The following is a 22,570-nucleotide window of genomic DNA, read 5'->3' on the forward strand; positions in this document are numbered from 1 at the left end:
TAATATAACTAATTAAATGCATTGAAGACATGCCATTTTAACACAGATTTCAGCAATATATATAATTCTTAAATTTAATTAATAATGACAAGTATTAGTTGGTACTTACTGATTGTCCTCCACCAAATTGGGCGGGCAACCTCCGGCCAGTAATCTTTGGTCTGTTCGCAGTGGGATGAGAGAGCTTTTCTGAGGTAGATGACACCTCATCAAAACTCATTAGAGCTGGTGAGAAAGTAAGACATAAGTAAAAAAGATCATAGGATAACAATAAGGAAAATATTACTAAGGGAATCTTTGATGCTAACAAACGGAATATATGTAACAAAAATATGAATGCACTACAAATGCGCAAATACATTTTTGCTTTTCCTCCCATTTTTTACATTATCCACAAAGAGCTCAGACTTTTTCAATGTACACAAAAGGACTATTTCACTCAAATATTCTCCTTTGCCGAAATAATTCATCCACCTCACAGGTGTGGCATCTCAAGATGCTGATTACACAGGGTGATTATTGAACAGGCGAGCATGTTTGAGAATCTCTGGATCTGCATATACGATAGTGTGTTCCAGTTGCTGCCAATGTCCAGCAACTTTGCACAGCCACTGAAGAGGAACGGACCAATATTCCACAGGTCACAATCAAAACCTGATGAACTCTATGCGAACTCTTTGTTGGTCACAACAGATACTGAATAGTTTTCTGACCCTAGAGTGGCCATTTATTGTGGGACGCCGAAGGCACACCTGTGTAATAATCAGGCTGTCTAATCAACAACTTGATATGCCACAAGTGAGGTGGCTGGATTATCTGGAAAAAAAGGATAGTTTTAAACAGATTTGTGAACAATATTTGACTTTGAGATCTTTTTGAGTTCAGCTGATGAAAAATGGGAGCAAAAACAAAAGTAATTTTTATATTTTTGTTCAGTGTAGCTTTAAGCAGTAGCATAGGTTTATTTTCAGCGAAGAAAAGTATGCCATTGCATTAAAAAAAACAACAACAACAACTTTATTCTCAGGCAAAAATGCACAGACATACGTTTACAGTGGGAGATTGTCAGTAGGCATGGGCTGGTTACCGGTTTGATGGTATAGTACGGCTGCAAAAAGTCATGGTTTCAAAACCACTTCCACTTCCACTCACCGGTATGAGCTGCTTTTTAAATTTTAATTTTATGTTTTAGGGAGTCGTCAAAGCAGGGGAGTGTGCAGCCACGTGTTATTATGAATCCCACTTGAATTCTAAGCAGGACAGACCCCTCTGCAATTTGGAGTCAATGATTCAAGGAATTCTATTGTCATACCAACACACATTACATAATATGGCACACAATTTGATATCTGAGGTCCCAAATTAGCCCAATAACTCCCAAAATGTATCACTGAATATGAATGGCTGCTGCAACCAGGATGCAACAGATAATATCTTCCAGGCATCCTGGCTACAGCAGCGAATCATTGTAGCCAGCCAAGTCCTGCCTTGAACTATAGTGAGATTCTTTATAATGGGAGCAGTGAGTGAGCTTGATGAGTGATGGATGAAGAAGCCGCAGTTTGGAGGAGGAAGGATATCCTCCTTGGAAAACGTACAATCAAAACTGTTGAAAAAATTGTCGGTAACCCCCTATCGATCCTTTAGGACATGCACACTGCCAGAACTAAGACATAAGCATGCAAAATACTCTTGGACCCTCCACATCATGGTCACCACCTCTTACAGCTCCTTCCCACAGGTAGGCACGATCAAACAATGCAAACTAGAACTAGCAGACATTCCAACAGCTTCATCCCTCTTGCAATGAACTTCTTAAACAATTAACTTCCATTCCATTGTAACATGGTGCCAATTTTGTCTTGAGATTGTAGCTGTCACATCTCTGTCGGGCCAATTATACATTATTTGTGCACTCACTGTAGTAGTCTCGCAACTCTGTACTAATTGCATATCTGTTGTTGACCAATAATGGCCACTTATATGCTTGAGAAGTATCTGCACCAGTTGCACAATTGACATTGTTCCAGATTATCGCACTACGAGTCACTTTAAACTGCATACATTTCTTAAAAGTCTCTGCGCCATTTGCACAACGGTCACTGCACCAGACTATTGTTCTATTAGTCATTTCAAACTGCTCTAAATTGCTAGAGGACTCTGCATCATTTGCACAATTGTCAAAAAACAAATGTATCGGCATTATCACATTACATTACATTCGCTCAGTGACTGTGTTTTTATGTTTTTACGTCTCAAAAGTATTCACTGTCAATTGACTGACTGTTGCCGTACTAGAGCGGCTCCAACTACCGGAGACAAATTCTTTGTGCGTTTTTGACATACTTGGCAAATGAAGAAGATTCTGATCACTTTTTGACCAAGTCAATGTAAGGTTAATATATTATTATAATGCTGTCTTGAAACAAAATGTTTGCGACCAGCTATGAGATTTAGCGTGTCTATAATTTGTGAAATAAATACTACAGACTAACTATCGAGACAGAAAACACTTACATCAGCTTATTTCTGCTGTACGTTACTTCACAAAGCGGAGGAAAAAAAAGTAGTTAATCATTTTCTTCTATTTAGAATATTTCAACGATTTAGTTTTTACTAATGTAACTGTAATTTTGCTAATCACGACAGAACTTGGTCCCTATCACCCACAAATTGTTTGGGTTTACAGCAAACTTTGTTTTTAGTATTGTTTATTATTTATCTCCTCCCACTTGGCTATATATTACGCAAATACAACATCCACTTCCACTGTTCCACAGATGACACCCAGCTCTGCACCTTTCATCCAAACCCACTTCTACCTTCCCAACCACATCCCTCTGTGCCTGTCTCCAGGAAATCAAATCCTTAAAAAGAGAGGGTTCTGAAAGAATATAAATCAGAAGTGTTACCCATCTGTGCTACTGTCAAGTAGTGGTGGGTGCCACCCTTACTCAATGTGCCGGCTCAGCAACTCGGCTTTCCCACTGCAGTAACATATGCAGGAACTTACCTAGCTACCCTTGTTGCTTGAGTTCCCCCTACGCCCCCACTGAAAAAAAATACCAGGGTACGGAAGGTACCCCCTGGATTATTTCGTTCCTCCTGGCAGATAGGGTCTTCCGAGAGTTACCAGGAACCCTTTCAGGGGGCGGGGTGTGCTGACAAATGCTGATTGGTTGACAGACCTCTGTAGGAGTTTACTTTTTCCATTCACAGAGCCGCCATTATACGGCATTACATAAGGCTATAAATAAGGGGATTAAAATATATTGAAAAGAAAAACTTCCAAAGACCGATCTTTAGATTTTTCTGCTGATCCGCAGTTGGTGGACAAGGAGCAGGTTGGACAAACTCTACGCTCGCCGAGCTTACGAAGCCAGACCGAAGCTGGGCTGGGCGGCGAGCCGCGGCGGAGGACTGCCGCTGTCCGACTTGGTCATGCTAAGGAGCGGCGGTCCGAGCCCAAGCAGATGTGTGAGTCTTCCTCGGCCGGGCCAGAGGAGACGAACACCGGTGTGAGGCTGGCCAGCGGGGACACTCTGTTGGTCCAATCCAGTCAATCGTAGAGGAAGGGGGGGATAAAAAAACCTTTCCAGGCAGGAGCTCTGACAGCCTGCGGAAAAATGCCGCGTTTGCCATCGTCCAAAACAAGGAAATGAAGCCCAGCTTTTTGTCTGTTTGTATGTTCACAAATATATATTTGCAACATAGACTTTTTTTTTTTTTTTTTACCAATATCAAATACACAAAAGCTTTTTTTTTTTTTTTGCATTTAGTGAACCTTATCCGGGTAAGGTATTTGCAATGCCGACTTGGCTGCAGACAGCAGAGTAAAACAAAGCAAAATAGAAGCAAATACATATACAAACTGTACAATTTGATATAGTAACAAAAAAAAAAAAATATTAAAAATATCATATCACATGATGAATAAAAGGTCCATAAAAGGCATATAAGCAGATGTTCTTTAAAGCTGGAGAACTTGCATGAAGAAAAATGTAATCGCCTGAATGCCAAAACATTAGAAAAACATGTCTTTTTGAAAAAATAAATATAGAAGTTTGCAGATTATTATCTATAGTCTATAGTCATCCACAAGCTTCTGTTGCTAAATATATTGAAGCATATCATCTCATTAGAATAGAATAAATATATTCAAATTTATTGAAATGTACCTGTATATAATAAAACTCCCTACCTCAAAGACTGTCTGCAGCCAGGTGGGCAATGCAAATGAGAATCAGTTCTCAATTCCCTTACCTGGATAAAGGTTTAGGATTTAAAGGTATCAAAAATATTTTAAATTTAGATATAAAATAAGACATTAAATTGAAAGCTTGAAAAACCATTTTTTAGATCCAGTAGGTATCAGTAATGAGCAAGATCAGACTCATACGCTTAAGCTACCCTGAACTAATAAGGGTGATGGAAACACAAACCACATGGGCCAGAGGAACCTTTTGCTACCAGAAGCTCCTGCTACCAGGAACTCAAAGTTCCTGGGCTGGTTGGTGGAAAGGCCCCTAATATATAGCACTACAGGTACCTGGCAAGGTAAACTGCCTAGTTTGAATAATAAAAAAAAAGTTTTAGCACAGAAAATTAAATAAGCCTGTCTACAAAATGAGGGTTTAGGCATACCTTGTTACATGTTACAATTTCACCCCTCTACTGAAAACCCTCTCCTTTTTTGTCATATACAGTATAAAACCATGTGAAATAAGTTGTAAATTGTTTGTTTGTAAATTTGATTGTTTACACATTGTTTATCTTATAAATTGTTTAACAATTTATTGATTAAATCAATTGCCCAGACCTACTGACAAGTAAATGTAATTTGGTGACCTAACACTGGGGCGACAGTGGCTCATCTGTAAGAAAGAGTCACGAGTTCCGATATTGCTGCGGACAAAAATGTAAAAATGGCAATTAGTTGTTGGAGAGAAGCTAGTCTGCTTGCTGGCTACTGTTGAGGTACCCTTGAGCAAGCCACTGTCCTCGCACCCCAAGCTCAAGTGGTGCAGCACTGTTTGTGCACCTGCTTCCTTCTGAATCTCTCCTTGCCAACGTGTGTGATTTGGCTCTCTGTGCTGTGCGCAGCACAAACCATATACAGCAGAGTGCAGGTTGAATTTCCCCTTGAGGGATTATAATGAGTATCATGCAAATAAAAAAATAAAAATAAAAAAACGTAACAAAAAAATGGATCCTACATACGTGATTCAAAGGATTTCTCCCCTGTGTCTGCTGAGGGTGTTTTGGGTTTCGGGGGAAGTAATAACTCCAAGTCAGGCTTTGGACGAGATGTATGCACTTCCCCATTATGTCTGGAAAAAACAAACAAAAACAATTTTATTATACAGAAGGTAAGAAAAAACACAAGACATCAGTTTCAGATCCTGCGAGAAAAGAGGAGACGAGTAACATGACAAGATTTTGCAAGAATGACAGTCTGTCACAAATGCAAAGTTGGGCAGCTAAAGGGTACTCGGGAAGATGTATCGATTTTGGTCGAGGCAGAGCGGTGGTATTGTTTTCTTTATCATGGAAGCCTGTCTGCATTTCTTATAAAGTTATTATACAGCAATATCCTAGGCAGTACAATGAAGAAAGAGAGCCATTCCCTATTATTGCTCTGTTTTTGCATGCATTGCTCGGTGCGTGTATTTTACATCAGGCACCTTGCTGGCAGCTAAGGGGTCCTCAGAAAGAGGTTTTGTTTGTTCGCAGCAATTATTATTATTGTTTTTGTTTACACAGTAATTATTTTCTAAAGTAGTAAGGAAAATTAACATGTTTAGTGAGCTTTATACAAAAGACAAGGGGCCCGCTCCGCCTAATGATAAGTAAAATGTGTCATTTTGATGTCGTCATTTCCGCGACGTCATTTGCAGTGTGCCACCAAGTGGGCCAGTGTGGGAAATTAATCAGGCATTCCCTAAATATAAAATAATCAAATTCTGAAAAATAGAGCAAGATGTTAGAGGTGCTGATGGGATTAATCAGCATTGTGTCATCTCCTCCAGTAGTGGCTTGGTGAAAAATACTGTTTTTAAACAAAAAATAGTTACATCCTGCAGGTTGAAATGAAACCCATGTTTTGCTCTATTTAACTTCCCCGGAGGGCTTAACAATTGAATGTACAGGTCGGCTATGTGCCGCAAGTCACATCTGCTTGTGACATCACTTGTCTCTATGTTCAATTACGGCATGAAAAGTTTCAGTTAAAAATACCAACCAACAAGGTCATACAGGAAGAAATTCCGAGGCGTTCTCCAAGTCGACCCCTCACAATTAGCCTGACATTTCAAACAGCGTCACTTGCCCAAAAAAACTCGACTTAAATAACTCACATTGAATATTATTCGAGGAGAAGAGCAGTGTGGTCAGTATAATAGGTCATTTACTTGAGTAATCAATGTTTTTTCATGAATGTATTTGTTATGGATGGATTTTAGAGGCGGGCGGCACGGTGGCCGACTGGTAAGAGCGTCAGCCTCACAGTTCTGAGGACCCGGGTTCAATCCCCGTCCCCGCCTGTGTGGAGTTTGCATGTTCTCCCAGTGCCTGCGTGGGTTTTCTCCGGGCACTCCGGTTTCCTCCCACATCCCAAAAACATGCATTAACTGGAGACTCTAAATTGCCCATAGGCATGACTGTGAGTGCGAATGGTTGTTTGTTTCTATGTGCCCTGCGATTGGCTGGCAAACTGTTCAGGGTGTACCCCGCCTCCTGCCTGATGACAGCTGGGATAGGCTCCAGCACGCCCGCGACCCTACTGAGGAGAAGCGGCTCAGAAAATGGATGGATGGATGGATTTTAGAGGCTTTTGAAGTGCTCATTTAATGTTTTTTTTTTTTTTTAAATAAAATTCCACTAAGATAGCTGCCACTTGTCACGCTGCTCAAAGAGACAACCCACACCAGACATACTTTAAATTTGGTGATGGAGTCAGAGGCTTGTCTTGCCGCTTTGGTGGGAGGCTCCCTTGTTTGCCTTTGCCTGGAGGTGGGACTGGCTTTTTGGGTGGGAGTGGTGCAGCAGGCTTAAATGGTTTTGGATCGGGCATCGGCTTGTCAACTGAATTGGAGCAAACAGAATTGTATTAAATAATGGAGAAAAGGACCAAAAGAAAGTGAGGAACAAAGATACTAAGAGAGTCATAAGGTCTTAAATCAAAGAGCTTTGTGCTTAATGTCAGTGTTATCAGCAAGTTTTCTGACAACATATGAACAGACGAACTTGGTCATGGTCAGTAATACGAACTTTGTGTAAGGAAGATGCTTATCTCCATTAAGAGATAAGCCCACCAAACTGTGCAGAGTTTTTCAGTTTGGTAAGCTAACAAAGCTACAAAATGCTACAATGCTACAAAAGCTTTGTAGTTACTAAATCTACATGATTTTCAGCACTTTTACTGTGGAGAAGTGTGATATGGTTCCCTAGTGTAGGGTAGAGCTTGGGTTTATTTAACATTGTGACATTATACCACAACTGACACAGCTATTGTCATCGAAAATACACACTCAGGTTGAAACGTAAGCTTAATCAGAATTTGACAATCCCAAACATCCAGACGCAAACTAGCTGCCATTAGGTGAAAACAAGCAACAGTGTTTTTTGTTTTTTTTGAGAGGTTCTCTGCCTTTTCAGCACATCCACCACCTGCTCAGGAAACAATCATGTCTTAAACAACCAGTCCCAATTTTCCAAATACAGTGCTGACAGCTCATATCTTGAAAAAAGCTTCAATCACATCCCTCTTATCTCAAGGCACCACTGTATACACACCTGTACAATATTGTTGGTACCCTTACGTTATAGAAAGAAAAACCCATAACAGTCAATGAAATATACTGACGATAAGCAAGTGTGAATCAGATATTGCTTTTCTTTTGTGGCCCAACAGAATTGAAAACAACAACAACAACAAGAAACTGGCCTGGACACAAATTATGATACCCTTCACATAACAGCTTGTTATTTTTATTATGTTTAGCCACAGCAGTAATAATTGTCTCCAACTAATTAAAAAGACATTAACGTCACACAACATGTCATCATTCAACTGTTCAAGATGCGCACACATCGTTCCAAACTATTCAATAATAACAAATGGGTTTCCAGTAGTGGGGAACTTGATTTAACAGACAGACACAGCAAACTATCCCTTTAATTGCACTAAGTTGCTGCATAGAAAGGGAATGAAGGGATCTGTACCTTTGTCCTCTGGCCTGACAGTATGAGGCTTCTTGTCAGCGCTGGGAACCTCTGGTTTGGGAGCTGTTAAAGGATCATGAAAAAATAATGTCAGAGGGTAGCTGGTCAGTTTGGCATTAGACACAACACAAGTATACTTCAAGAGAGAAAACGGCTAAAATATACACCCATAACATTTAAACTGAGACAAATTATGTTCGCACTACACAGTGGAAGGAATAAAAAGGAAAAACTGTACTGTGAATAAATAGCTGCATGTATTTGTGGTTTACTGTATGTGGAATCCAAGGAACGAAGACGAGAGCACTAACATTAACTTCCTGTGTAAAGAGGGAAAAATATTTTTTCCCTATTTTTAGTTTGTGACAATCGAACTAAAAATGTCCAGGTAATTGAGAGCATGAACAAAACCTTGAAGAATAATCAAAATTAATAATAAAATGTAAAAATGTAATTATCACCACACCCAAACACTGCTGGGACAGTCAACAGAGCTTAATTTATTTATTCCATCCATCCATTGTCTTCCGGTTATCAGAGGTCGGGTCGCGGGGGCAGTAGCTTCAGCAGGAAGCTCAGACTTCCCTCTCCACAGCCACTTTCTCCAGCTCTTCCGAGGGGATCTAAAGGCGTTCCCAGGCAAGCCGAGAGACGTAGTCTCTCCAGCGTGTCCTGGGGCGTCCCTGGGGTCTCCTCCCGGTGGGACGTGCCCAGAACACATCCTAAACAGATGCCCGAGCCAACTCATCTGGCTCCTCTCAATGCGGAGGAGCAGCGGCTCTACTCTGAGCCCCTCCCGGATGACCGGGCTTCTCACCCTATCTCTAAGGGAGAGCCCGGACACCCTGCGGAGAAAACCCATTCCGGCCGCTTGTATCCTGGATCTTGTTCTTTCGATCACGACCCACAGCTCGTGACCCTATATAGGTGAGGGTAGGAACGTAGATCGACCAGTAAATAGAGAGCTTCGCCTTTCGGCTTAGCTCCGTCTTCACCACAACGGACCGATACAAAGTCTGCATCACTGCAGACGCTGCACCGATCCGCCTGTCAATCTCACGTTCCATTCTTCCCTCACTCGTGAACAAGACCAAGATATTTGAACTCCTCCACTTGGGGAAGGATCTCATCCCCGACATGGAGAGGGCACTCCACCCTTTTCCGACTGAGGACCATGGTCTCAGATTTAGAGGTGCTGATTCTCATCCCAGCCGCTTCACACTCGGCTGCGCACCGCTCCAGCGAGAGTTGGAAATCACGGCTTGATGAAGCCAACAGAAACACCTCATCTGCAAAAAGCAAAGATGCAATCATGAGGCCACCAAACTGGACACCCTCTACACCTCGGCTGTGCCTAGAAATTCTGTCCATAAAAGTTATGAACAGAATCGGTGACAAAGGGCAGCCTTGGCGGAGTCCAACCCTCACTGGAAAAAAGTCAGACTTACTGCCGGCAATGCGGACCAAACTCTGACACCGGTTGTACAGGGACCGAACAGCCCGTATCAGGGGGTTTGGTACCCCATACTCCTGAAGCACCCCCCACAGGACTCCACAAGGGACACGGTCGAACTCCCATGCACCCTCGAGGACCCTGCCGAGGGTGAAGAGCTGTTCCACTGTTCCACGACCAGGACAAAAACCACACTACTCCTCCTGAATCTGAGATTTGACTTCCCGACGGACCCTCCTCTCCAGCACCCCTGAATAAACCTTACCAGGGAGGCTGAGGGGCGTGTAGTTGGAACACACCCTCCGGTCCCCCTTCTTAAGGAGGGGGACCACCACCCCAGTCTGCCAATCCAGAGGCACTGTGCCCGAGGTCCGCGCGATGTAGCAGAGACGTGTCAACCAGGACAGCCATACAACATCCAGGGCCTTTAGGAACTCTGGGCGAATCTCATCCACCCCCGGGGCCCTGCCACCGAGGAGCTTTTTAACTACCTCGGTGACCTCAAACCCAGAGATAGGAGAGCCCGCCTCAGAGACCCCAGACTCTGCTTCCTCATGGGAAGGCGTGTCGGTGGAATTGCGGAGGTCTTCAAAGTATTTTCCCCACCGACTCCCAACGTCCCAAGTCGAGGTCAGCAGCGCCCCATCCCACTATACATAGTGTTGATGGCGCACTGCTTCCCCCTCCTGAAACAATGGATGGTCGACCAGTATTCCCTCGAAGCCGTCCGGAAGTCGTTCTTCATGGCCTCACCGAACTCCTCCCACGCCCGAGTTTTTGCCTCAGCGACCACCAAAGCTGCATTCCGCTTGGCCAGCCGGTACCCATCAGCTCCCTCAGGAGTCCCATAGGACTCCTTCTTCAGCTTGACGGCATCACTCACCATTGGTGTCCACCAAAGGGTTCGGGGATTGTCGCCACGACAGGCACCGACTACCTTACGGTCACAGCTTCAGTCGGCCGCCTCGGCACATGGTCCACTCGGACTCAATGTCCCCCGCCTCCCCCGAGACGTGGGTGAGGTTCTGCCGCAGGTGTGAGTTGAAACTCCTTCTGACAGGAGATTCTGCCAGAAGTTCCCAGCAAACCCTCACAATATGTTTGGGCCTGCCAGGTCGGACCGGCATCTTCCCCCACCATCGGAACCATCTCACCACCAGGTGGGGATCAGTTGACAGCTCCGCCCTTCTTTTCACCCGAGTGTCCAAGACATGCGGCCGCAAGTCCAATGACATGACCACAAAGTCGATCATTGAACGGAGACCTAGGGTGTCCTGGTGCACGTGTGGACACCCTTATGCTTGAACATGGTGTGTTCGTTATGGACAAGCCATGGTGAGCACAGAATTCTAATAACAGAACACCACTCAGGTTCTGATCGGGGGGGTGTTCCTCCCAATCACCCCCTTCCAGGTCTCACTGTCATTGCGCACGTGAGCATTGAAGTCTCCAGCAGAATGATGGATTTCGCAGCGGGAGCGCTCTCCAGCACCCCCTCCAAGGACTCCAAGAAGGGTGGGTACTCTGAACTGCTGTTGGTGCATAGGCACCGATAACGGTCAGGACCCGTCCCCCCACCCGAAGGCGGAGGGAGGCTGCTCTTTCGTCCACCGGGGTGAACCCCAATGTACAGGTGCCGAGCCGGGGAGGCAATAAGTATACCCACAGCTGCTCGGCACCTCTCACCTCTCAGCATGGGCATCTCCAGAGTGGAAAAGAGTCCAACCCCTCTCAGGAGGACTGGTACCAGAGCACAAGCCGTGTGTGGAGGTGAGCCTGACTGTATCTAGTCTGAACTTCACAACCTCACACACCGGCTCGGGCTCCTTCCATGCCAGAGAGGTGACATTCCACGTCCCTAGAGCCAATTTCTGTAGCCGGGGATCGGCAAAGTCAGCTGAGATAGGCACCAGCACACTCGCGACCCGATTGTGGATAAGCGGGTTCGGAAAATGGATAGGTACACTAATTTTTTCTCTCCCACTGTACTGTTGTTATTGTACCCTATTTCCTTGGAACACAATACACCATGTGCAGAATTATTAGGCAACGTATTAAAAGTATTTTGACCATGTCATCACTTTTAGGCATATTTCCTAGCTCCCAGCTGGATAAACCTGGATATCTAATGGATTTAAGCATAGCGGGTGCTGTGTATTTGTTTTATGAGTGTGGCTGTGGCCTAAGGAGATCAGCACCCATATAAAAGTGTGTGTAATTATTAGGCAGCTTAGGAGAAGCTGCCTAAGACTGGACCACCATAGCCAAGGTGATCAGAGAAAGTGTCAGGAGAGTACTAGGTGTATCTTCTGACAGGAAAGGAGAGAAGGAGACTTGGTGGTGTAACCTCAAAGTACAGGAACTCAAACAAGGAAAGAGGTTAGCTAAGAAGAAGTGAGACACTGAGAGGACCGAGAGGAGAGGAGAAAGGAATACATTGAGCTGCGATATAGGGCAAAAGGTAGAGGTGGCAATGGCTAAACAAGAGGCATATGATGACATGTATGCTATGTTGGACACTAAAGGGGGAGAAAAAGATCTATACAGGTTGGCCAGACAGAAGGCTAGCGATGGGAAGGATGTGCAGTAGGTTAGGGTGATTTAGGATAGAGATGGAAATGTGTTAACTGGTGCCAATAGTGTGCTGGATAGATGGAAAGAAAACTTTGAGGAGTTGATGAATGAGGAAAATGAGAGAGAAGGAAGAGTAAAAGAGCGTGATGGACCAGGAAGTGGCCATGATTAGTAAGGCGGAAGTTAGAAATGCATTAAAGCGACTGAAAAATGGAAAGGCAGTTGGTCCTGATTCCTGGAGAGGTATGGAAGCATCTAGGAGAAGTGGCTGTGGAGTTTTTGACCAGCTTGTTTAACAGAATTCTAACGGGTGAAAAGATGCCTGATGAATGGAGGAAACATGTGCTGGTGCCCATTTTTAAGAACAAGGGTGATGTTTAGAGCTGTGGGAACTATAGAGGAATAAAGTTGATGAGCCACACAATGAAGTTATGGGAAAGAGTAGTGGAGGCTCGACTCAGGGCAGAAGTGAGTATTTGCGAGCAACAGTATGGTTTCATGCCTAGAAAGAGTACCACAGATGCATTATTTGCCTTGAGGATGTTGATGGAAAAGTACAGAGAAGGTCAGAAAGACCTACATTGTGTCTTTGTGGATCTAGAGAAAGCCTATGACAGAGTACCCAGAGAGGAACTGTGGTACTGCATGCAGAAGTCTGGAGTGTCATAGAAGTATGTTAGAATAATACAGGACATGTATGAGGGCACCAGAACAGTGGTGAGGTGTGCTGTAGGTGTGACAGAGGAGTTTAAGGTGGCAATGGGACTGCATCAGGGATCAGTCATGAGCCCTTTCCTGTTTGCAGTGGTGATGGATAGGCTGACAGATGAGGTTAGACTGGAATCCCCGTGGACCATGATGTTGTCAGATGACATTGTGATCTGCAGTGATAGCAGGGAGCAGGTGGAGGAACAGTTAGAAAGGTGGAGGCATGCACTGGAAAGGAGAGGAATGAAGACTAGCTGAAGTAAGACAGAATATATGTGCATGAATTAGAGGGGTGGAGGGGGAAGAGTGAGGGTAGAGGGAGAAGAGATCGCAAGGGTGGAGGACTTCAAATGCTTGGGGTCAACAGTCCAGAGCAATGGTGAGTGTGGTAAGGAAGTGAAGAAACGAGTCCAAGCAGGTTGGAACAGGTGGCGGAAGCGGTCAGGTGTGTTATGTGACAGAAGACTCTGCAAAGTTTATAAAACAGTAGTGAGGCCAGCCAAGATGTACGGATTAGAGACTGTGGCACTGAAGAGAGAACAGGAAGCAGAGCTGGGGGTGGCGGAAATGAAAATGTTTAAGTGCTCTCCAGGTTGGATAAAATCAGAAATGAGCACATCAGAGGGACGGCCAAGTTTAGATGTTTTGGAGAGAACGTTAGAGCGAGCAGACTTCGATGGTTTGGGCACGTCCAGAGGAGAGATAGTGAACAATTGGTAGAAGGGTGATGAGGATGGAGCTGCCAGGCAAGAGAGCTAGAGGAAGACCAAAGAGAAGGTTGATGGATGTCGTGAGGGAAGAGATGAGGGCAGTTGGTGTTACAGAGGAAGATGCAGGAGATAGGCTTACATGGAAAAGGATGACACGCTGTGGTGACCCCTAACGGGACAAGCCGAAACAAAAAGAAGAAGATTCCATCCATTAAAAATAAATAAATAAATCACCGGTGCCGTGTGAAGTTACTTATCGTGCCAAAACGCAGAGTTCCGGTGCGTACCCTTCACAATAAAAGGCTACAAGCTTAAAACGTGCACATATAAACCATTTGACGTGATGAAGCAGTCCCAAATAACTATTTTAACAATGCTATATTTAATTAAGTCAATTGGATGAGTTCCATAAACATTGCCTTTTAGTTCATAGGTTTGATATTGATACTGGTTATAAAGAACCCAGAGGCAAATGTTCATTTTAGTCTATGCTGGGGCTGCTCGGAAAATGGATGTTCATAATTTGGACACCCTTCATTTCAACCATGCAAACTTTTTTGACCCAGCCCCCTAAAAGAATCGAAATAGAGAATCGTTTGGAACCGGAAATGAAATAAGGATTCGGAACTGGAATCACTAAAATTCAAACGATGCCCAACCCTACTCAAAACTATGAGGCGAATGTGCTAACCAATGGTCCACATTTACTTCAGATAAAGTTAATTAACATTTCTGTAATCTGCTGCTTTAAAGTACACATATATGTTTTTGTTATAGTTATTTCAATGTCAAAGAAGGCTCCCGTATTTTTATTTTGTATTTTAGTGAAGTGTATGAGTTAGGAAAGAGAAATTAAAGAAGAATAAAATGCATCTACAGTAATACTTAACAGATAAAGTGTGTTTCAGCCAGTGGTGGGCTGGAGGACAAATGCATACATGCGAATGATCAGAATAGGTACCAGGCGTTACCGTGTAATTTATTGAGGATTGTGTTTATATACATTATCTATTTACTTTGACAAAGGGGCCATTTTTTTCCAATACAAAACACCAATATTTTCACATTATTTGTAAAGACAAAATATTGTGGAAGGTGATGCAAGGTTATACTGAGGAAAACCTGCTTGAAAAAATGGTGTCAGGAGAAATAAAGCAAATCCCACAGGGGAAACATAAATAAAAAGCAAAACTTGTTTTTAATAACATCATCGTCATGTGGATTTTCAAGTGAAGGGGTGGGGGTATTTCAATATAATCAGAAATTAGATTACGGTATAAGGCCAATGACCCAACCCGCATATGGGCTTAAGAGGTGGACTTGAATTGTGAAACATAATTGTTCATTAATTACTTGTCGTGGCTACTTCAAACCTTTACTGCAAACTAGCAGCACATTAAATGTTGGCACCATGCAACAAACAGTAACAGTAAGCTCCGTTAAACAACAGTAATATGCACACTTCAAAGCCCATGTCTTAGCGCCTTCCACAGAACTGACCTGATAACATTTGAAGTAATTGAATAAGTGACGTGTTTGAGGTTCCTACCTATATGTTTTGATGGTGGAGGTGGCTTCTTTGGTTTCTGAAATAAGAAAAAGAAGCAGTGAAAAGTAGGCCATAGTGCGTAAAGGTTACTCAATAAAAGTCTCAGAGTCTGATCATAAATACAGAGATCCCATTGCAGAAACAAGTACAGCAGACAGGAACATCAAATTAGATTTGGTCCAAATAAGGACTATCTAATAAGACGCTTTACAGCATCATTTATTGTTGAAAATGGTGGGTCAAAACCAATTTTGAAAAAACTACTTCTTTTAACCAGCCTAATAAATGATGTAATTATAGCTCAGAAGAAAACCTTTGCATGGCACCGGTCAATGTTGGAGAATCAAATTGTTGAACTGTGAATTCACATACAGTGGAACCTCTGTTTTCGTATGCCCTAGTTTGTGTCTGATTCTTTTTTCAACTTATTTTTTCACTGAAATTTTGTCTCGTTTTTTTGTACAATTAAAACTGTACCAAATGTACCAAACTTTTGCACCTACCCGTGTGACTTGGTCATTCATTTCCTGGAATCTAGCCCCACACAAAGCATCCCAAGGACATGCACAACTTAAGAGTGTTTTCTTGTTGCGTCACCACACAAAGCATTCCATGCGCATGCACAACTTTAGAGTGTTTTCTTGAGTCACCAGGACCATTTCGAAAGTTTTTTTGTACTTAGCTATTGAGTGTGACTATTCAATAACCCACCCTGGGGCCACAGAAAGCACCAGCCCTTTGAAAAAGAAAACACCATAAAATTCATGAAAGAACCCATAGCAAAGTACGAAAATGGCGGACTATCCTTTCAAACAATAACCTCTCAGTTTTTGTTTATATTTTTGGGTGTCTGGAATGGATTGCATTTATTGTTTTCTTTTGAAGAATAGTGTTTACATTTTCGTGCGATTAGGTTTTACCCAGACTTTTTGGAATGTTTTCCACTATGTAGTAAAAAAAATAAATTCTGTGGAACCTATCCTTAGCTATTTGCTGAAATGCTAATGCTAATGCTGATACAACTATTTGTGGATATTTACAGTTTAAATTATTAACATAGGCAAATATAACCCATTTTAGAGGGTGTCAGTCATTCATTTTTTCCCCCCCACAATTCGTAATATGGCTTAGTCCTAATCCGTGGCGCATAGCTGGCCTTTACTGTGCAGAGTACAGTGATGAGTGCTGATATTGTTTTTAATCAAACTTTTTTTGTCACACAACAATTGTGTTACCATTCTTTGTGTGGTGTCATTGAGAAGAGACTATTCTCTGACAACCAATCAAACCACAATGTATATCTTCATTTAGAAAAGGATGAAGTGTACCTTAATATGATTTTTTTCAACAATATTGAGATCTTTTTATAAACTTAGTAACGAAAATGACCTGCCAAACTTGGGCATTCCTTCTTATGCCAAAATCAGACTACATGATTTTAGCCCCAATATTGGCCCGATTAGCTATTGCAGCCGAGCTCCCAGATCGGGCCAGACATATTTTATCGGGAACGACAAAACTTCTTGCAGTGTGACATAATCCACGACCAAAGATTTGATAGCCCTATGACGCCAAAATGAAAAGTCTAGCATGTTTGAATTTTGGGATAGATTCCATGGAAGTGTGGCATATCAACAACAACTCTTAGAAAGCGCCAATTCACGTTGACCAATAGGATTGCGTATTGTGACCGGTGCATCGCCTCCCGTGCTTGCCGTTGTCAACATACTTGCACGCCGTTGTCAACTTTTATTCTTTTTTTTTTCCCTTCGTCCTTTTCCGCCAAATCCACCTGCTCCCCGTGCGGTCTTATCTAATTCCTGTAGCAACCTTTAGATTATGAGACTAATAAAAGGTTTGTGGTCGATTTCTCCTAAATTTTATAAAAATGAAAAGTGACGTGGTGCACCTTTTCGAGATAAAATAATTGGATTTTAAGGCTTAAACTTAAAATTACGCTAAACCGGAAGTAACGCAGGTGTCGCTTCCGGCTTTTATTATGTTTTTATCTAACCAATATATGCTACAGCACAAACCAATGCTGACCGAAGCTTTGCAGCATGATTCGACAGAACGCTGGCATGTTTACGTACAACCGTTAGTGCTAGCAGTAGCTTGCCAGGCTACATAACATTTTGTTGCCTACTTGTGAGCCGTATCGTACTAAAAGTACGTGAACATACCTCATGCAATCCTTGAATGAACGTCCTTTCCCGAGCAACAGTGAGGACCACCACACTTTTTTTACTCATTTTGTTCAAAGCCCCCCCCCCGCGCACACAATACATTGGCACGCCGCATTGTTATTGTCGTCACCATAGTAACATGGTCGTGTTGACAGGTGACACACGTTTTCTGGTTCTGCCTCTCCGACAGTGTTTGATTTGACAAGATAAAGCCCAGTGATCGTAAAAGATGGGATGCGGTGGTATCGGAATACATCTGTAGTGTTGTCACTGTCTGCCTGAGATACGGCAATATTTGATCGCAGTAGTCTGACATAGTGCAATTGTGAAAGACCAAATTTGTCTGATCCAGGCATTACAGTGTAATTTACTGTTGTTATTCACCCCGCGATGTGTCCATTAACATTCCTTCAATTAACATCTTTTTATGAAGGACATGGCTGGTATCTTACCTCCTCAGTGTCTTGCTTCAGTGAGGACTTGCGCGACCCTCTAGAAATGAAAGCCTGAAACAGATCGTTTCGAAATCAATGTGGTAAAACAAAAATGCATCCAAACTAATCGGGAGAAGAGTCATCATGCAACAAGGCAATGACCCAAAACACAATGCCAACACAACAAAGGACTTTGTCAGGGAAAACAAGTGGAAGGTCTTAGACTGGCCAAGTCTATCACCGGACCATAACCAAATAGAGCATGTATTTTACTTCCTGAAGAGGAGACTGAAGGGAGAAACCCCTAGAAACAAACAAGAACTGAAAGAGGCTGCAGTAAAGGCTTGGAAAAGCATTACAAATGAAGAATGAACAGTCTGTTGAAGTCAATGGGTCGCAGGCTTGATGCAGTTATTGCAAGTAAGGGTTATGCTCCCAAATATTAAATGTTGTTCACTTGAAGTTAATTTAATGATGTCTGTACCAATTCTTTTGCTCACTTGAAAAGTTTGTTGCTTCAAACAAAAGAGTGCTCTGTCCTGGGTTGTTTAACACATATAGATGTAAATACGATGAAATGAAAGCTGGAATTCTTAACTTTCGTTTCATATTCATCTTTTGATCTGAAACCGAAATGTCTTCAGCATACAACAAAAACAAAGGAATTGACCTTGCCGTTTCAATACTTTTAGAGGGGACTGTATATCTGACGACCCCCCCCTATTAGTCTGTTCTATTGAGGTTCCACTGTATACAGAAATCCATCTACGATGTATGAATTTTCCATAGCTCTGACAGTATCAATCAAAACTAAACTGAACTTGAAGGTTAATTGAAGACTAAATTGTACATAGGAGTGAAGGATTGGTAGTTTGTTTATATGTGCCATTGCAATTGGCTGGTGACCAGTTCAGGTTGTACCCCTATTCTCACCCAGAGTTAGTTGAGATAGTGAGGATAAGCGGTAAGGAAAATGGATGGATTGTACAGGTGTAATTCTTACATAGAAATATTTCAGTTCTAATCAGCAAATATTTTCTATAGTAGCAATGAACCACAACTATCTTCTCTGTGTTGCTAGAACTGTTAAAAAAAAGGTCCTTATTTCAGAATACAAGCAAAAAAGCATTTTCATTACACTAACATGTTGTGACCTCACCTCTTCTGTCTCTGACAGCATGACAACAAAGTTGTCAGGAAAGACACCTTCTTTGCTTCCAACCACCCCTCGCCACCACCCAGGCTCTCCTGTGTCCTGTTGGAGACCAGTGGAGAGGGAACGGAATTGTCAAAACACTCACATTGGTCGCGAAATCACAGACATCTAGAAACAATGAGAAACCAAATAAAGGGTTGCATATTCCTGGTTGAGCCCTCTCATCTTTTATTCTTTTTCTGTCATTTATTTGACTGAAATTCTTTGGTTAAGTTTTCCATTGGGGTATTCAACTCTAGCCATCCATTTTCTGAGCCGCTTCTCCTCACTAGAGTCGCGGGCGTGCTGGAGCCTATCCCAGCTATCATCGGGCAGGAGGCGGGGTACACCCTGAACTGGTTGCCAGCCAATCGCAGGGCACATACAACCAAACAACCATTCGCACTCACATTCACACCTACGGGCAATTTAGAGTTTTTCAATTAACCTACCATGCATGTTTTTGGGATGTGGGAGGAAACCGGAGGACCCGGAGAAAACCCACGGAGGCACGGGGAGAACATGCAAATTCCACACAGGCGGGGTTAGAACCCCGGTCCTGAGAACTGTGAGGCAGACGCTCTAACCAGTCGTCCACCGTGCCGCTTAAGGACTAAATAATAATGATAACCTAAATGGTAAGTCATTTGTATTTTTGTGCAATCAGACATCTAGTTACATCTTACCTTGCTTATAATAGAGATGATGTCGTCCTCATGCAAAGTCAGTTCATCCTCATTTGTACCCTCAAAAGGGAAGGTGACCTTACAGAATTCTTTAGCTTTGGATACAGAGAATGTGGATATTCAGAGGGGGAAGGACATGGACAAAGCGCTGCATGTGCATGAACAAGTAGTACATGTACTGTACAAAAGGCTGTGATGTATTTTACCTTTGTAGTTGCTCTCTCCATCACCCTTCTGCAATTCTGTCATGTTAGGTAAGGAAGGCTTTGCAACTGATGGTAATGAAGGGATTGGCTAAAATGAAGCAAACAAAACATGAAAGATGGAAATGATTTATAGGAAATGAATGGACAAGGGACTTCATATGGCGACGCTAATATAACTTTAAAAAGGGAGAAATGAATGGATCATGTTTTCATGGATGGGTTGTGTTAATTATAAAATTGTCAGTTTGATGAAGGAAGAAACTTGGCTTAAAAACTGTGAACTTGGTTTATACAGAAATACAGCACGTTTCTCAATAATCGGCTTCATTTCTTTTGTATTTGGCCGAGATGAAAGATTCCCATATGATAAATTGGCATAATTAATAATCTATTACATCACCTCATCACCGAACTGATGTTGATAGATGAGAGCAAAACCACTATGACTAATACCAATGGAGTTCAGACATACAGTAAATGTCAAATAAGGCAAAAAAATTAAACAAATAAATAAATCACTTTTATTCTGGGCGGCACGTTGGGGACTGGTTAGAGCGTCAGCCTCACAGTTCTGAGGACCCGGGTTCAATCCCCGGCCCCGCCTGTGTGGAGTTTGCATGTTCTCCCCGTGCCTGCGTGGGTTTTCTCCGGGAACTCCGGTTTCCTCCCACATCCCAAAAACATGCATTAATTGGAGACTCTAAATTGCCCATAGGTGTGACTGTGAGTGCGAATGGTTGGTTTCTATGTGCCCTGCGATTGACTGGCAACCAGTTCAGGGTGTACCCCGCCTCCTGCCCGATGACAGCTGGGATAGACTCCAGCATGTCTGGAGTCTATCGACCCTAGTAAGGAGAAGCGGCTCAGAAAACTTTTATTCTGTTTATTTTGAGTATAACATGTAAGGTGGCCATCATCATCAATAGCTGGCAGAAGGAACAACTGCTCTGTGTCAGACCAAAGATCAGGTCAGTCCAGGGTGTACCTAACTAACCTAAATCCGGTGGTATAGGCTCCAGCTTAATGAGTGGTATAGGAAATGGATGGATGGACTAATGCAGACATAGGCACATTTGACAAGTGATGTGAAGTTCCCTTTTGAATTCATTAGAATGGAAACCTTCAATTGCAACTGCTGATATTACAGCTTACACTAAGTGAAAAGCCAGGTGAGCAGTAATACTGTATATGAATTATGTGGGCTATTCAATGCCAAATTGAAATATCAAACTCAGTGAAAAGAGAGGTTCAAGACTAAGAGATATGTACTAGTTGGGTTGGGGTTAGGAGCAGTGTGTGAGTAGCAGAGAACGGTAGAAACTGAGTTATTTATTGGTTGAAAGATATTGCAATGGCTGTTGTGAAGAAGAAGAAGAAGAAAGAGCAACAGAGAGGCAGTTTCAGAAACTGAACAGGCAAATCTTGTGAATATTGCTGTTTGTCAATATAACAGTATAATAATTAAGTACATTCATGAAGTCCTCTGAGTTTGACAAAGCGTGTTCCAGACCAAAATTTTTGCATTGAACATTTTGAAGAACGTTTTTTCCATAATCAAGATTACTGTCCCAATGTCAACTCTTCCACTTTCCTGAGCTCGCAAGCACATTTCACTCTCGTGTATTTGCAAATGCGTAGATAAATTTTTTAAATGTTTATTTTTTTTTGTTTTTTTTAAGCACGGCCCAGTACCAAATGGCTAGTCTGCAGTCCAGTGGTTGGTGACCACTGGTGTAGATCACCATTTTTGTGTCATTTGTTATCTTGAAAATGCATAGTGAGTTATTTTGAACACTAGTAGACAGTAAAACTGAATTCCGACTAAACAGAACAAACAAAAACCAAATGAAAATAATGACAAGACGTAAATCCTAAAGGTCTCGAGCAGTACTTTTGTTTAACTTCTTGGTTAAAGCACAAATTTTATACTCTCTATAAAATCTACTTGGTTGTGTCGCTGTCCCAAAACATGGCACAACTTTGCAAAAATGTGGCTAACAGAATTATACTGCTGTTATTATTTATTTTATTTTTTTTAAATCTTTGCTCTGTGCAGTTTCTTTTTACGTCCCATACAAAGACAAAAGTAAAAGAGAATATTTAGTACTGTAATCAAACTCACATTTTCCTTTTTTTCTCCTGTATCCAGATTGGGGTTTCGTAGCATTGATTTTACTGACCCTTCTTTGAAAATATCCCCAAAACCGATACGTTGGATTTTTTTGGGCTGGACAATAGCTCCATTGCCTGAAGCAGGTTGGGGCGAGGATGAGGTTGCTGAGTTTTCTACACCGTGTCCATCTGTGGAAGAGATGCATTAAGGGAAAACAGAAAATGTAGTCAACAAGTAGAGTACAACAGCTTTCAGCTTTCCATGCTGGTGCTTACAAGGACACTATTCCTATGATTGCGGATAATTATTTAAATTAATGAACATTTTTGTTTTGCCTCTATTATATCACAGGTTGCATGCAATAATCTTTGCCACCCAACCACCGAACATGAAGCAGTAAAATAAAAATGTAATCTACAGCGCCATCAAGTGTAGGTCTAACTTAGCTGCAGCCTTTACCTTCCAGTTAATATGCTTGGTTTACATTATGTTCCCAGTTGCCATAGCAGCCCCGTCTTCCTGAAACAGTTCGC

The 22,570-nt window shown here is 42.4% G+C and overlaps 1 protein-coding gene across 3 annotated transcripts in view; it reads right to left on the reverse strand.

The window, feature by feature from the left end:
- cd2ap (CD2-associated protein) overlaps positions 1 to 22,570 on the reverse strand; it is an 85,503-nt gene that overhangs the window by 13,493 nt on the left and 49,440 nt on the right. For 2 of the 3 annotated variants that reach the window (XM_061704050.1, XM_061704049.1), the window contains exons 6-15: positions 22,047 to 22,225; positions 19,925 to 20,012; positions 19,719 to 19,813; positions 18,997 to 19,092; positions 17,856 to 17,909; positions 15,218 to 15,254; positions 8,224 to 8,286; positions 6,936 to 7,083; positions 5,221 to 5,330; positions 110 to 225 (exon numbers count right to left, since the gene is read on the reverse strand). In XM_061704050.1, the coding sequence (XP_061560034.1) occupies positions 110 to 225; positions 5,221 to 5,330; positions 6,936 to 7,083; positions 8,224 to 8,286; positions 15,218 to 15,254; positions 17,856 to 17,909; positions 18,997 to 19,092; positions 19,719 to 19,813; positions 19,925 to 20,012; positions 22,047 to 22,225 (986 nt within the window). The remainder of the gene's footprint in view (positions 1 to 109; positions 226 to 5,220; positions 5,331 to 6,935; positions 7,084 to 8,223; positions 8,287 to 15,217; positions 15,255 to 17,855; positions 17,910 to 18,996; positions 19,093 to 19,718; positions 19,814 to 19,924; positions 20,013 to 22,046; positions 22,226 to 22,570) is intronic. The other variant, XM_061704051.1, reaches the window with a different exon arrangement.

The sequence above is a fragment of the Phycodurus eques genome, chromosome 18, assembly GCF_024500275.1.
Source record: "Phycodurus eques isolate BA_2022a chromosome 18, UOR_Pequ_1.1, whole genome shotgun sequence".
NCBI lineage: Eukaryota > Metazoa > Chordata > Actinopteri > Syngnathiformes > Syngnathidae > Phycodurus > Phycodurus eques.